Raw genomic sequence first — 12,168 nt, forward strand, 5'->3', positions numbered from 1 at the left:
TTTTATTTCGTTCTTAATTTAAGAGGAATGTTACTGCTTCGAATTCAAAGTAAAGTTAAAAAGAAAAACAAATAACAGCCTATCATTGTTTCACTCCAATGCCTCCACATCTCTCAGCAAGAAGCAAAAGAGAAAACTTTAGGAGTTATAATGACTCATAATTGTTTAAGTATTGAGTATGTTCTAAATATTGAGTCTATTCTCAGAGGAAACACTATCTGTAGTTTTCATCTTTAAAAGCCTTCGAAGAGAGACCACCACTATGAAATTTCTTTCAAATAGAATGCAATTCTCCATCAGGAGGATGTAATCAATGAGCCAGTTTTACAAGTTTGAATTCCAAAAAATAAATGGCCTATCGCTTCTCTCATCCTTTTTTTGTCCTTACAATGGCAGTGAAAAGTACATTGTATGACACTGCATTGTTCATTTATCTTTTGATGTACATCTTATCAGGAAATATAATGTACAGAGATCAAAGCAAATATGGAACAAGCTCTGCAGTGTCACGCAGATATTACTTTACCTCCGAGCAATTATTCGGACCAACTGGTTCTCTCAAGCAGGTTGATATTGCCATAACAGCAGCTTCAATAGACGCATCTTCGCCCTGTTTCACACATCAGATTCATACAAGACGCCTTCAAAATCTAAATTCAACTCTAAGGGAAAAGAAAAATTAACAGTTTTACCTTTTCTTTCCAATAAAACATGTTCCCGTATTGCCCGGCCAAACGGCTCCAGAAGCTACGTGGAATGTCAAGATCCACAGTAGCTCCAACATTGAAATTTAGTATGTTGCCTGAACAAATACAGAAAGCACCGAAAGATAAGCCAACAGAACAATTGTAATCTGAAAAAAGAAGAATTTCTGCCGTATTACCAAAGGTAGGATCAGCAACAAAAACTATAGTCCTGTCGTCCACTTGCCAAAAATCTTTGATAGCTAATCCTGTGAATATAGCATTTAAACGTCATATTACACATCTAGCAAAAATTAATCAAGTTGGAAGATAAATTGGACACCAATAGCAACATATGTACCAGGTGTATCAGGATAGTTCTGAGCTAAAACTCTCAGCTTAAAACCAGTAACCTTTTCTATATCCGTGATCTCTTCTGCAAGTCTTTTCTCCTGCAGACTAGTAATAAATCATGAGAAATTCTTTTTCTTCGTATCAAAAAGAAGTTCTTGTAGTTCAAGCAAACATTAGTACGCATAGGATAAGATAGTATGCTCCTTATATAAACTAAACCTTAAGCCACTATATTAAAAGCTCCTAAACAGAGATGCACCAATGTGAAGAAACTACATTGGCAGTCAGCCTTATCTGTTTCCTTATGAAACTAGCATACCCCGAAAGACAAAATAAAAATAAAACGCAGAAGAACAACTAAACTGTATTTTCCAAAAGTGAGATCCAGAATCAAAGAGAATGCAACAAGAAAGCAAACTTCTACTTGCTTGTGGATTTAAAATTCAGACATTAGAAGGGCAAATTTTGAAACCGCACATCCAAAGTCTTTTAGCAGAGAAAACAAACTAGAGAAAAGGCAAGGCAAGGAAGTATAATGAGGAGCATAAGCTACATGAAATTTCTCTAAAATAAAGGGACCACATATCATACCTGACCATCTGAGAGGAAGCCAGCAACATCAATAACGGGAGTAAACTCCTTAGGAAGCAATTCCGGCTTGTTAACTCCGACCTTTGCTTCGGCAATACCAACTCCTACAAAGGTTGGTTTAATTTCTACTCAACATTCTAATCTATATTATTATAAAAGTGGGAACTCCAAAATGAAAAAGTTAAAAGACTTAAATACCCCTTTAAATAACTTAAATATTCCTACCTTTTTTTGATAATTAAATTTCCGACTTATTATGCCGAGAAAGCAAGATGTCGTTTGGTAAAATGAAAATGGCACCATTATGAGAAGACGGTTGTGTAAATGTTTGACACCGACACACAAAAGATTGGTTATTCACAACCGACCATGACTACAAAAAGTGGCCAATACAATTTATATCCGCCTGTTACAATTTGTCGGAGCAATCTCCCATGAAATTTGCAATGAGTCTAGACTTAATGATGTCAATATTTTCTCTCAACTCAATGAAGTAACACCGTCTTCCCCTCCATTATGGATTTGACTGTCAAACAAACCAATTTGTGGGAACATTGAGATGATTTTACCAAGCACATGTCAATTTCAATTTTGGCAGTGCATGAAAGCAACAAATACACCTACGAATTTTTCAAAATTGGAATAAATGGTCCACGATTTTAAATTTTTGTCGCAGTTTATTCCAGGACCCCTTACAGATTTTCCAGAAATGAAGACGGAACCATTTGTTGAGGTAGACATAAAAGCTTTCAATTTGTAGCACGCACAGTATAATGTGTTTTGTCATCAAACAATTTCGTAGAAAAATCTCAATCCCAAGGTGATGATAGAATAAGAAAACAGCAAAATCTACTTTCTTTACTTTCCTCATTATTAATTAATATGTCACTTGTGATTTTTGGAATCTTGTTTCTACAAATGTTGGAATAAATGTTGGTTATGTGCTGATCGATCTCAAATATTTAAAGATTGAAATACCTTTTATATGCACTTCATTCATGTCTTCTAAAGAGAAAAATAAAATATTAATATTTTGGGCATTATACTTAGCAACAATATGATTCTGAGTTACCATTCAGATGGCAGACACTTTGATTATTACGTTGCAAAGTCTTGTGAGAAAGGAAAAAGAAAAATAAGTCTATGATAAGTATCTTTGGAATTTGATATCAAAAAAAAAAAAAATTGTATTGCCGCATCTCGACGTAGTAATGGTGTATATTTACCGACTCCTACTTAAATCAAAAATCATGTTGTCAAATTTGGAAAACTAGGATGAATGATGCAGAATAACACGTATGGCAAGAACATTGTTGTAGTCATTGAATGTATGTTTTCTTTAGGTATAGCCTTATCTCCACTTCCCCCCACTCCCACCTCAAAAGAAAATCGGTAATAGTTTTATATATACTCAAAGAGCATAAACACAATACTATGTCTAAAAGTCCATAAGCGAACTCCATCTCCTTTCTTTCCATTTCAGGACTTGGACGATGTCAAGCAAACTAAGCTTATCGAGTTTTTTAAACGTAAGTTAATTTAAATATATGGACTGTTTATCTACATTGTCTTCAATATTGCTTAAAGCTTGAAGTTTGTGATGGAGAACAATGTCCGTGTTATACATTTTAATTTGATGCTGCAAAATATTTATTAGCTAGGTTGCAATGTCATCTCTGAGAAGGTCAGAACTTACTCAAAATTTTGTTTTATTAATTGATATTATTTTTATAAAATGGTGTACGATCCTATGATAAGGTCAGACATCATTCATTTACTCAAAGTTATTTTAATAATATTAATATTATTTTACATAACTGGATATACACGTGCAACGCACGTGCGAAAAACTAGTCCAAGAAAATAAGTGTAGAGGTATCAATGCACATATTTCCTAAAAGTTAGAACATATCCAAGAAATCCTGAAGTACATTTCCTACTGAATCAGAAAATTATTCATTTCCCCTTCGTAAATGAAAAGAGTATCCAAGAAGCTCAAGAGAGTAACATTTTCTCTAGATGAAGAAAAAGTTGATATATAAGTGGCGAACTATGGAGCATAAGAACAACAGCCAAATCACTGTGATGCAAATAATAATTAAAACACCAACTGAGAAGTTATGAATAATTTAATTAGGTTAACATCCATTGACGTGATAGAAGATATCAAGATTCCAATTGTTAACGTTTAGCTTGTAGGAGGCTAGAAGCTTAAGGATGTAAGATAGCACTTAATCTATGGAAAGTTATGAAGTAAGATGATTCCAGAATAAGTTCAAGTGCTTGTTTCATTTCAACACTATAAATCAAGTTCACTAACATAATTCAGTGTCATTTCAGAAAGCCTACAAGTGGTTCTGTTGTGTTGCTAACCTGGAGGACTACTTTGGAAATTTCATCATAGGCATGTATCTATCCAAGATTCCTCTGCCCCATCCCGGGAAAATCTGGCATCGCCTGCAATATGGCTTATGTATAGGGGTAACTAAGCATGGAAAGATGAGCTTGATAGGATAATTTCAGGTCTCTACTTAAGAGTTTTGGATATTGGCTGTTGAAGCCAGTAATCTGCGTTCTCTACAATCGAAAATTAACAGGATATTGCATCTTGCAAAAGAAAAGCAAGCTATGAAAGATCAGAAATCACATCAAATGTTAGACGCAGGTTACAGGATTGCTAAGACAAGGAAACTTGGAAAAGCCAAAACCTCTCACCACCAACCCAACCCCCGCAAGAAAGGAAGACAACAACAACAACCCAGTATAATCTCACTAGTGGGGTCTGGGGATAGTAGTTTGTACGCAGGCCTTAACCCTACCCTAGGGTAGAGAGGTTGTTTTCGATAGACTCTCGGCTCCCTCCCTCCAAGAAGTCCCCACCTTGCTCTTGGGGTAACCTCTTGGTTGGAAGTGGAGGGTGCTCACCACTAGAACAACCCACTCTTGTCCGCAAGAAAGGAAGAAATAAAACAAAATTTTCGTGACCAGGGATTTATGGATCAATCAACTATGCCTAGCTGGAGTTGACAATATGAATCCTATAGAGTATCCATCATAGATACATTAAGTCTATGCTGACCATGAACCTAAGGCAACCTCCTCCTTTATCCTCGATTTGGCATTGGCTATACTTTCGGAAAGTCACATAAGCATATCTACAAAATGGAGCACCCAAAGATATGGACTAGTGATCAATCAATTGGGAGGAGAACCATGAGGTCTAACGTTCAAATCCTACAAAAGGCAAAGAACACTAGGTGATTTATTCTCATCTGCCTAAGCCTTGGTGGACAGAGTTATCTGGTACTTATGCTTAGTGGAAAGTAGCAAGTACCGGATGGGATAACACGCAAGCAGGCTTAGACACCACCGTCATAAAAAAAAGATTATCTTCATACTAGTCTCAAAATAATAATTTGATGAGTTATGAATAATTCCGTGAAGATCTATACATCATATAAAACGGGGACAGTCACAATTAGAAATTTTTATACTACATGTCAATGTATCTACTAGTTAGCTATAGCTACCAGATAATTCAGTGCTTACTCTGAATGCCTCATAACTTGCTTTTGCAAATCCTTCCAACCCATCTAAGCTTTTAATACAAATGGCACAGCGAAAAAACGGCAACATTACAAAAGAAATTCAGAGCAGTAAATTTACAGTTCTATCATTAGGACAAAATTAAGTCGAAATTTTAAGATTACTAGTAAGAACCCATTTGCAACAAATTATAAAAAAACTAAAAGACAATGTCTAAAGCAATTATCAAACAATAAAATTTAAGGGGAAGATAAATAACCTGTGAAGGAGAGAGCAAGAACTAAAGAGCCAGAGAGCACGAAATTCAAAGTCTTGGATGAAAATTCCGAAAATTTGGATAATTGGGGTACTGAGTTTTCATTTCGGACTGAAATTCGGAAATGGGAATGTGATGCTTTGATGGGATGGATAGAAGGAGAGTAACAAATGTTGCGAAACGTTAGAGATGAAGGAAGATGGAAAAGAGAGGCCATTTTTAGTGTTCTCGTGTCTATTGGAATGGGCACGTATCCTCTGTCTAGAATATTGTATAGTAATTTATTTCAAAAATAGTGAGATTTATATGGATGTTAATTGAAAAATACTCACGGTTCAAAAGTAATCAAAATTTAACCATTTTTCATGTAAAGATAAATTTGAACGAAAATACTGTTTAAAATTCGAAAAATATTCCATCATATTATACTGAAAATATACCGGTCCAGCATAATATGTTGGAAGTTCACACACATGTATTCCAATCTCCAGTATATTATGCGGCAACTTTCCGCATATTGGAGTTTCAACATAATATGCTGGAAGTTTATATACAGGTGCATCAATCTCCAGTATATTATGTTGGACCGGTCCGTATTACAGCAAAATAGTGACTATTTTTCAATGACTTTGCAAATGGTGGCTATTTTTGAATTATCAGTCTGAAAACTGACTAGTTCTTGCTATTTTTACAATTTATTCCTATTCTTTTTTAACTTTTCTTTTTTCTTGTGACCGAAAACTTGGCTTATTGTTTGGTGAGGAATAAAAATATTTTTTTACTACCAGTATTGCCCCTCTTTTTTTTTTTTCCTTTCCCTCAAACCTCATAGTGAAAGGTTAGGTTTGGCCATAATTTTTTTTATTTTTTTGGAAAATTTTACTTTTTTTGTGGAATCAGTGTTAAAAATTTAAATTTCACTGAAGTTGAATTTTGAAATTTTTCAAAAATTTAAAAAACTCTAAAAATCAGTTTTTCAAAATTTTCACTTCAGATCGCTGATAAAAACTCAAAAACAGCTCCAAATTGTATTCATGTCCAAACACAACTCTAGTTTTCAAATTATCATTTTTACTTGAAAAAAATTACTTTTTTCCGAAAATTCACAATTCTTATGTCCAAACGCCCACTAATTTACTTTAGCAAATTAAAGAGAAAAAAACAGATTTAATAACAATAACATACGCAGTGTAATTCCAAAAGTGAAGTCTAGAGAGCCTGAAGTGTACCCAGACCTATTCAATAAAGTAGAAAAATTATTTCCAATGGACCTACGCCTCAAGGAAAAAAAAACAGATTAAAGAGTGAAAAAGATGTCTTGTAAGTTACTTAAGATGCTAGAGTTCTTGATACTATTACCCATAATCAAATGCTTAAAGTATTTACAAAGTATCAATACTATTATAATTTATTCACAGCCAAACTCTTATTTTGATGTAACACGTAAACAACTATTTTAGTTATCGATTGTCAGATAAGCGTTAAAATTTCACATCCCCTTTTTAATTTTTCCTCTTATTAGTAAAGTGGTACTATTGGTGGAAAAAGAAAGTGAAGTGGTTCTCTCCCTTTATATGTAAACAAATAAAATAAAATGAAATACTTGCTATGAATTTAAAAAGGTAAAGAAAGAATATTTAAGGGAAATGTCATGTGGAAAATTTTGTTTCTAATTTGTGATATTTGATTAGTACATATTTTTAATATGCACTTAGAAATCATAACAATCTAAAAATTTAAGCTAAGAAAAATAGAAGAAGAAGATAAAATATAGTAAGAATTATAAATATTAGTTCAAAAAAATTATTATACGCATAGGAAGTTAAAAAGCTTAACTTTATAAAGTAAAGAATTTCGAATATGCACATTAATAAATTCTTTGACAATCCTAAGTCAAATTTAACATTATAAAACTATTTTTTATAGCTTACACATTTGTTTATTAATATTGAAGATATTATTAATATAACTTTTAAGGGCATAGAAGTCCGATAATATTATAGGGTCATTATTCTTTCACATTCAACTTTTGATCTTCATGCTTATAATATAGTATGATATGACGATAACTTCAAAATTGAGAGTAATATATTCTAAAAATAATTTAAATTATCATACTTTTTATGTATAAGAAATTTTTTTAATTAATGCATGATTAAATATGGTTAGTAAAATTTCAAGGAACCAAATCAAAATGCATCAATAACTAAAATGACCAAAACTGTAATTTCCTTTTTCGAACTTCTACTGAAATCAATTTACTTCTATAAATAAAGGTTCTGGGCTCTCATTTTCAACTCCTCCATTCAAAAGTTCCTTTTCATCATCTTCCTCGTTAGGGTTTATCACAATTAGTGCATAAACCCTCTTCCCATTTGCAGCAATTACATCTCTTTCTTCCAAAATTGGTGCATTTTTGGAAATCAATTTACTAGTCAAGCGCGCGAATTCTCAAATCCCAGTCGCTGAAAATTAGCTGTAAGTACACAATTACAAATTCACATAGAAACCTAACCTCGAGTAACCTCTGTGTATATGTGTACTTTTTTACATGCGCTAGAGTTTTGCCTTTGCTCGCTAATGCAGCCTGGTATTTAGGGGTTCATGAATTGTGCGTTTGTGATTTGTTCATTTTGAGTTTTAGGGATTTTGTCCGTGGTCACCCTGTCATGTGACCAGGAAGGAGGTCATGGATTCAAGCCGTGGAAACAGACTCTTGCAGGAATGTAGGTAAGCCTGCGTACAATAGACCATTGTGGTCCGGCCCTTCCCGGACACTGCGCATCGCGGGAGCTTAGTGCACCGGGCCGGTTTTTTTTTTTTTTTTTAATTTTTATGCTGTGGTTTTATAAGTAAGCCAAAGATGAGCTGAAGGGTAAGGTTTTTGAGGAAAAAGGTCCTAAATGATTTTAGAATTTGAATATGAACAATGGAGGTAAAGCGGAAAGTGAAAAAGAAAAAGAGAATAGAGTTTATGATGATAGGAAAGAAAGAGCTAGTACTGATGATTTTGGTCAAGCAATATCGAGAACTGCAGCTGCACAGATATGCGAAAATATTGGATTTGAGGGCTTTAATGAATCAGCTCTTGAATCATTTGCTGATATTACGGTTAAGTATCTTTGTGACTTAGGCAAGACTGCAACTTTCTGTGCTATTTTAGTTGGGAGGACAGAGGTCAATGTCTTTGATGTAATACAAGGATTAGGGGATTTGGGTGTGTCCACAGGTGCATCAAAGGTGAAACATTGTGGATTGGATTCTCGGACTATTAAGGGGATTGTTGAGTTTGTGAAATCTGCTCAAGAGATTCCATTTTCGCAACCTCTTCCATGTTTTCCAGTGATTAAAGATAAAAGGAAGATGCCCAGTTTTATACAAATGAATGAAACTACAGCGTTTAAGCACATACCTTTATGGCTGCCTGCATTTCCTGATCGGCATACTTATGTACGCACCTCTACATGGAACGAGAGAACTTGTGATCCCCGAGCTGATAAAGTTAAGTTAGCAAGGCAGCGAAGGAAGGCGGAAAGGTCTTTGTTGAATTTGCAGCAACGATTGGTGTGCAACGGTTCAACCGAGGTATCAGCTTCCAATGAACCAGATGATGTTAGGATTGAATCAAGTGTTGATGCAAGTGGAAACGCATTTGTTGCAGTGTCTTCAGAAGCTAGAGAAAAAGACATGGCTGCAGTTTCCCTCGCAGCTAAACTTTCCAATGAAACGGACAAAAACCATGTTTCTTTGCCGGATATTTATTCTCCTGCAATTGAGACATTGAAGGATGATCCTTCTGAAACAGGAAATGGTGTGGAAGAAAATCCTCCTGACCAGAGGAATGCTGTCTGTTTAGAGTGTAAACCAGGTAAGAAAGTCTGGTGCGATTCTTTAGATCTGAGACTTCGGAACAATGGTTCTGGGAGAACAGCATCTGGGTTCAGGCGGGATGAAGAGAAAAATGACAAGAAGAGGAGAGCAGAGTTGATACTTAGACAATCTATTGAAAACCAGCAGGAGTTGACCCAGTTGTAAATTAGTTCATAGAATGGCTAGCTTGATGGGTTGTTCCATATATTCTGTTAGAAAAGGTCAGCAATTGATTAGGCTAGGTAAAAAGTCGGTCGAATACTTTCCTGTGAATGGCCCACGTCTATGACGAAGTCTGATGTAGCGCAAAGCATTTTTGGACATTAGTTGCTTAACCTCCATTGACTGATTTGTTCCCTTACCCTAACAAACAAATGAAACAGGAGGAAGTATGATTTTAAATGGAAACTATTGAGGATGGGATCTTGTATTTCTTGAAGGTGGACGTCTGGATTCTTTTTTTCCATGCAAATTTGAAGTAAAACTGGGAGTGTAATAATTAAAGGAATAAGAATAGATGAAGCTATGAACTCCATCTGATATATGCTACGGCAGAAATAGACAATGTCAATCATGTTAATTTTTTGCTGCTGTTTTCAGGCCCTAAAATTGTAGTTCCACACTTGTATTATTTACTATTTTCTTTATAGATGAGAGACTTTCTTCCTGTGCAAAATCTTGTTCCAGCCTTGTCTGCCACCACTTGCTTCCTAGTAAATACTTCGTATGAGGGTCTTTTCTTATGTTGTTCACAAAGCATGATGCAGCGTCATTTTTTTTTTGATTTGCACCGGGTGTCCAAGTCTCTTTGAGCCCCGACTAATCCCGGGGGTGCACAGGCCCTCGGCAAGGAGTTTCCCGCAAGTGCACCACGGTTAATTCAGGTTTTACCCAGTCCGATGACCCTCAGAAATTGTTTGCACCCAGTGGGTTTCGAACTTGAGACCTTGAAAGGGAGCAAACCCCAAGACTCAAGTCAATTGCCACCAGGCCAACCCTGAGGGTTATGCAGCGTCATTCTTGGCTGACTGATTACTTTTGTTTATTTCGTTGCTGAGACACTTTGTAGTCTTATCTCCATTCAGAATACACTGCTTAATTTCATTGTGCTATTTATATAGAATTATAGTGATTGTCTTTAGTTGGCTGCTTGGCTGATTTGTAAAACTCAAAGCAACTAATCTGCCAAAGCCGTTGGATTGGCTAAATTCAGCTGTGCAGTCACAACACATGAAATACCAAGCTTCTTTCTCGTAAAGCCAGAAGGGTAGAGAGCTGTGTTCATTTCCTGTAATCTACTGTTAGCTATATCGTTTTCCTATGAATATTTTGCTTCCACCACATCTTACTGAAATAACAGGGTGTGGCAGCCTTATTTCGATTTATAGCTAATATGGCTGAGGATTAAATTTGCAAATTTTGATTTGATGATTTGGCTTCATCCAAGTATTAGCCAGTGTTTGCATTTCGTTTATTTGAAACAACTACGTGACAGAAACTCACAGACATCAATGTGCACTATAGTCATGATATTTACATTTTGGTTGCCTGAAACCAACAACTGTTGTGTACCTTTTTTTGAAAACTATTTTTCATTAGTTGCACTTTTTTTTAAACTCTGATGTACTGCAGCATTATATGTTGATCTCAGCGTAAAAGAAGTCTTTGGATCTCACTAGCTTCACATGGTATGGCTATCACACCTTGCTGGTAATATCCAAATTCTCTTTCTGCTTCTTCTAGTAACTTGATAAAAGCAGGATGAGAAAGAAAATCTAACGCCAGCGAAAATTTCCTTGGCGCTGCATTCACCCCGAGAGCGAGCACCGAGAAGTGCCCTTTCTTTATGATAGTTGTAACTTGAGCTTTCCTTTTCTTCCAGTTGCTGATGTTGTGGAGAAACATATTGTCAAAAAGCTTTATGATCTGCTTAACCCTGGGAAAATAGCCCCCACATATCGCTTTTGTTTTTTGGCTTTTCTTGTTCATTCTTATTCTTCTAATGTGCTGAAAAAGTTCAAGTTCTTGTTTCTCTTTTGAGAAAGTTTTAGGTGACATTTTCAGCGGAATTGGAATCTCATATATATAGTGTCTGACTACTATGGCAGCCTTATTTATTTTCTCTTTTGACAAGCCATTTTAGGGTTATCCAATTTGTCCTCCCCACAAAGGGACACACCAGAGATGTCACTGTTGAAGGGGTTTTGGGTAACATGGATTGCCACTTGCCAGTAAACATTCCTACTTTATCCACTTTATATTTTCATTTTGACACCATTTGTAATGAAAATTGATTTCTCTCATAAATTCTTTTTGTCTTTTTCTTTCTTCTTTTGTTTGTTATTTCTTGTCACTTAGAAATTCTCGAAAGCAAGTTGGGCGCATGATGTCTAATTTCAATGGATAATGGGTCCATCATCTACTATTCTTTACTTAAATATTAATCTTTCATTTGTTGCATAATTCGAATTCGTGATGTGCACTTAACCAACACATCATGCGGTTGCACTTTTACTACTGAACCAAACCCCTCATTTTCTAGTCCTCACCTAATAAACGCTCACCCACAGTGTTTATGCAAAAATTTCAAGAGATCAAATCTTAGTGGTTACAAATTAAATTGCGAATACATATTATTTAAGCACGATTAAGTTAGAATGTGTGAATAAAAAAAGACAAGTGTACATTCGTTGGTCTTGTAAACACAAGTGTGGGTAAATTTCACCTACCTTATCCATTCTCCCTACCCTCCCTCACACACATAATTTAATGGAAATACTGATATCTCACTTTGAATAATTAGGAACTTGTGTTGGAGCTATGTTTCTTGAATTTTATTGTATACAAATACAACCATACAATGTGTAT

The 12,168-nt window shown here is 35.2% G+C and overlaps 2 protein-coding genes across 4 annotated transcripts; one reads left to right on the forward strand and one right to left on the reverse strand.

Annotated features, from left to right (window-relative positions):
- Positions 1–258: 258 nt before the first annotated feature.
- On the reverse strand, positions 259–5,692 carry LOC104085792 (thylakoid lumenal 15.0 kDa protein 2, chloroplastic). The gene is made up of 6 exons (XM_009589915.4): positions 5,434–5,692; positions 1,629–1,732; positions 1,045–1,135; positions 884–952; positions 693–802; positions 259–610 (listed from the first exon to the last, which is right to left on the reverse strand). Exons 1-6 carry the CDS (start codon positions 5,645–5,647, stop codon positions 518–520), a joined length of 681 nt encoding a protein of 226 aa, XP_009588210.1. The 5' UTR covers positions 5,648–5,692; the 3' UTR covers positions 259–517.
- Positions 5,693–7,737: 2,045 nt separating this feature from the next.
- LOC104085791 (transcription initiation factor TFIID subunit 8-like) lies at positions 7,738–11,607 on the forward strand. Of its 3 annotated transcripts, none has more exons than XR_011413725.1 (2): positions 7,738–7,908; positions 10,933–11,607. XR_011413725.1 is itself a non-coding variant. In XM_009589914.4 (2 exons), the coding sequence occupies exon 2, from the start codon at positions 8,353–8,355 to the stop codon at positions 9,463–9,465; it is 1,113 nt and encodes a 370-aa protein (XP_009588209.1). In that variant the 5' UTR covers positions 7,738–7,908; positions 8,075–8,352; the 3' UTR covers positions 9,466–9,976. The 3 variants fall into 3 exon arrangements, 1 of the variants encoding a protein (XP_009588209.1); XR_011413726.1 differs by having other exon boundaries at positions 10,952–11,607; XM_009589914.4 differs by lacking the exon at positions 10,933–11,607 and adding an exon at positions 8,075–9,976.
- The last annotated feature ends 561 nt before the right edge of the window (positions 11,608–12,168 follow it).

Source organism: Nicotiana tomentosiformis, chromosome 2 (genome assembly GCF_000390325.3).
Source record: "Nicotiana tomentosiformis chromosome 2, ASM39032v3, whole genome shotgun sequence".
NCBI classification, from domain to species: Eukaryota; Viridiplantae; Streptophyta; class Magnoliopsida; order Solanales; family Solanaceae; genus Nicotiana; species Nicotiana tomentosiformis.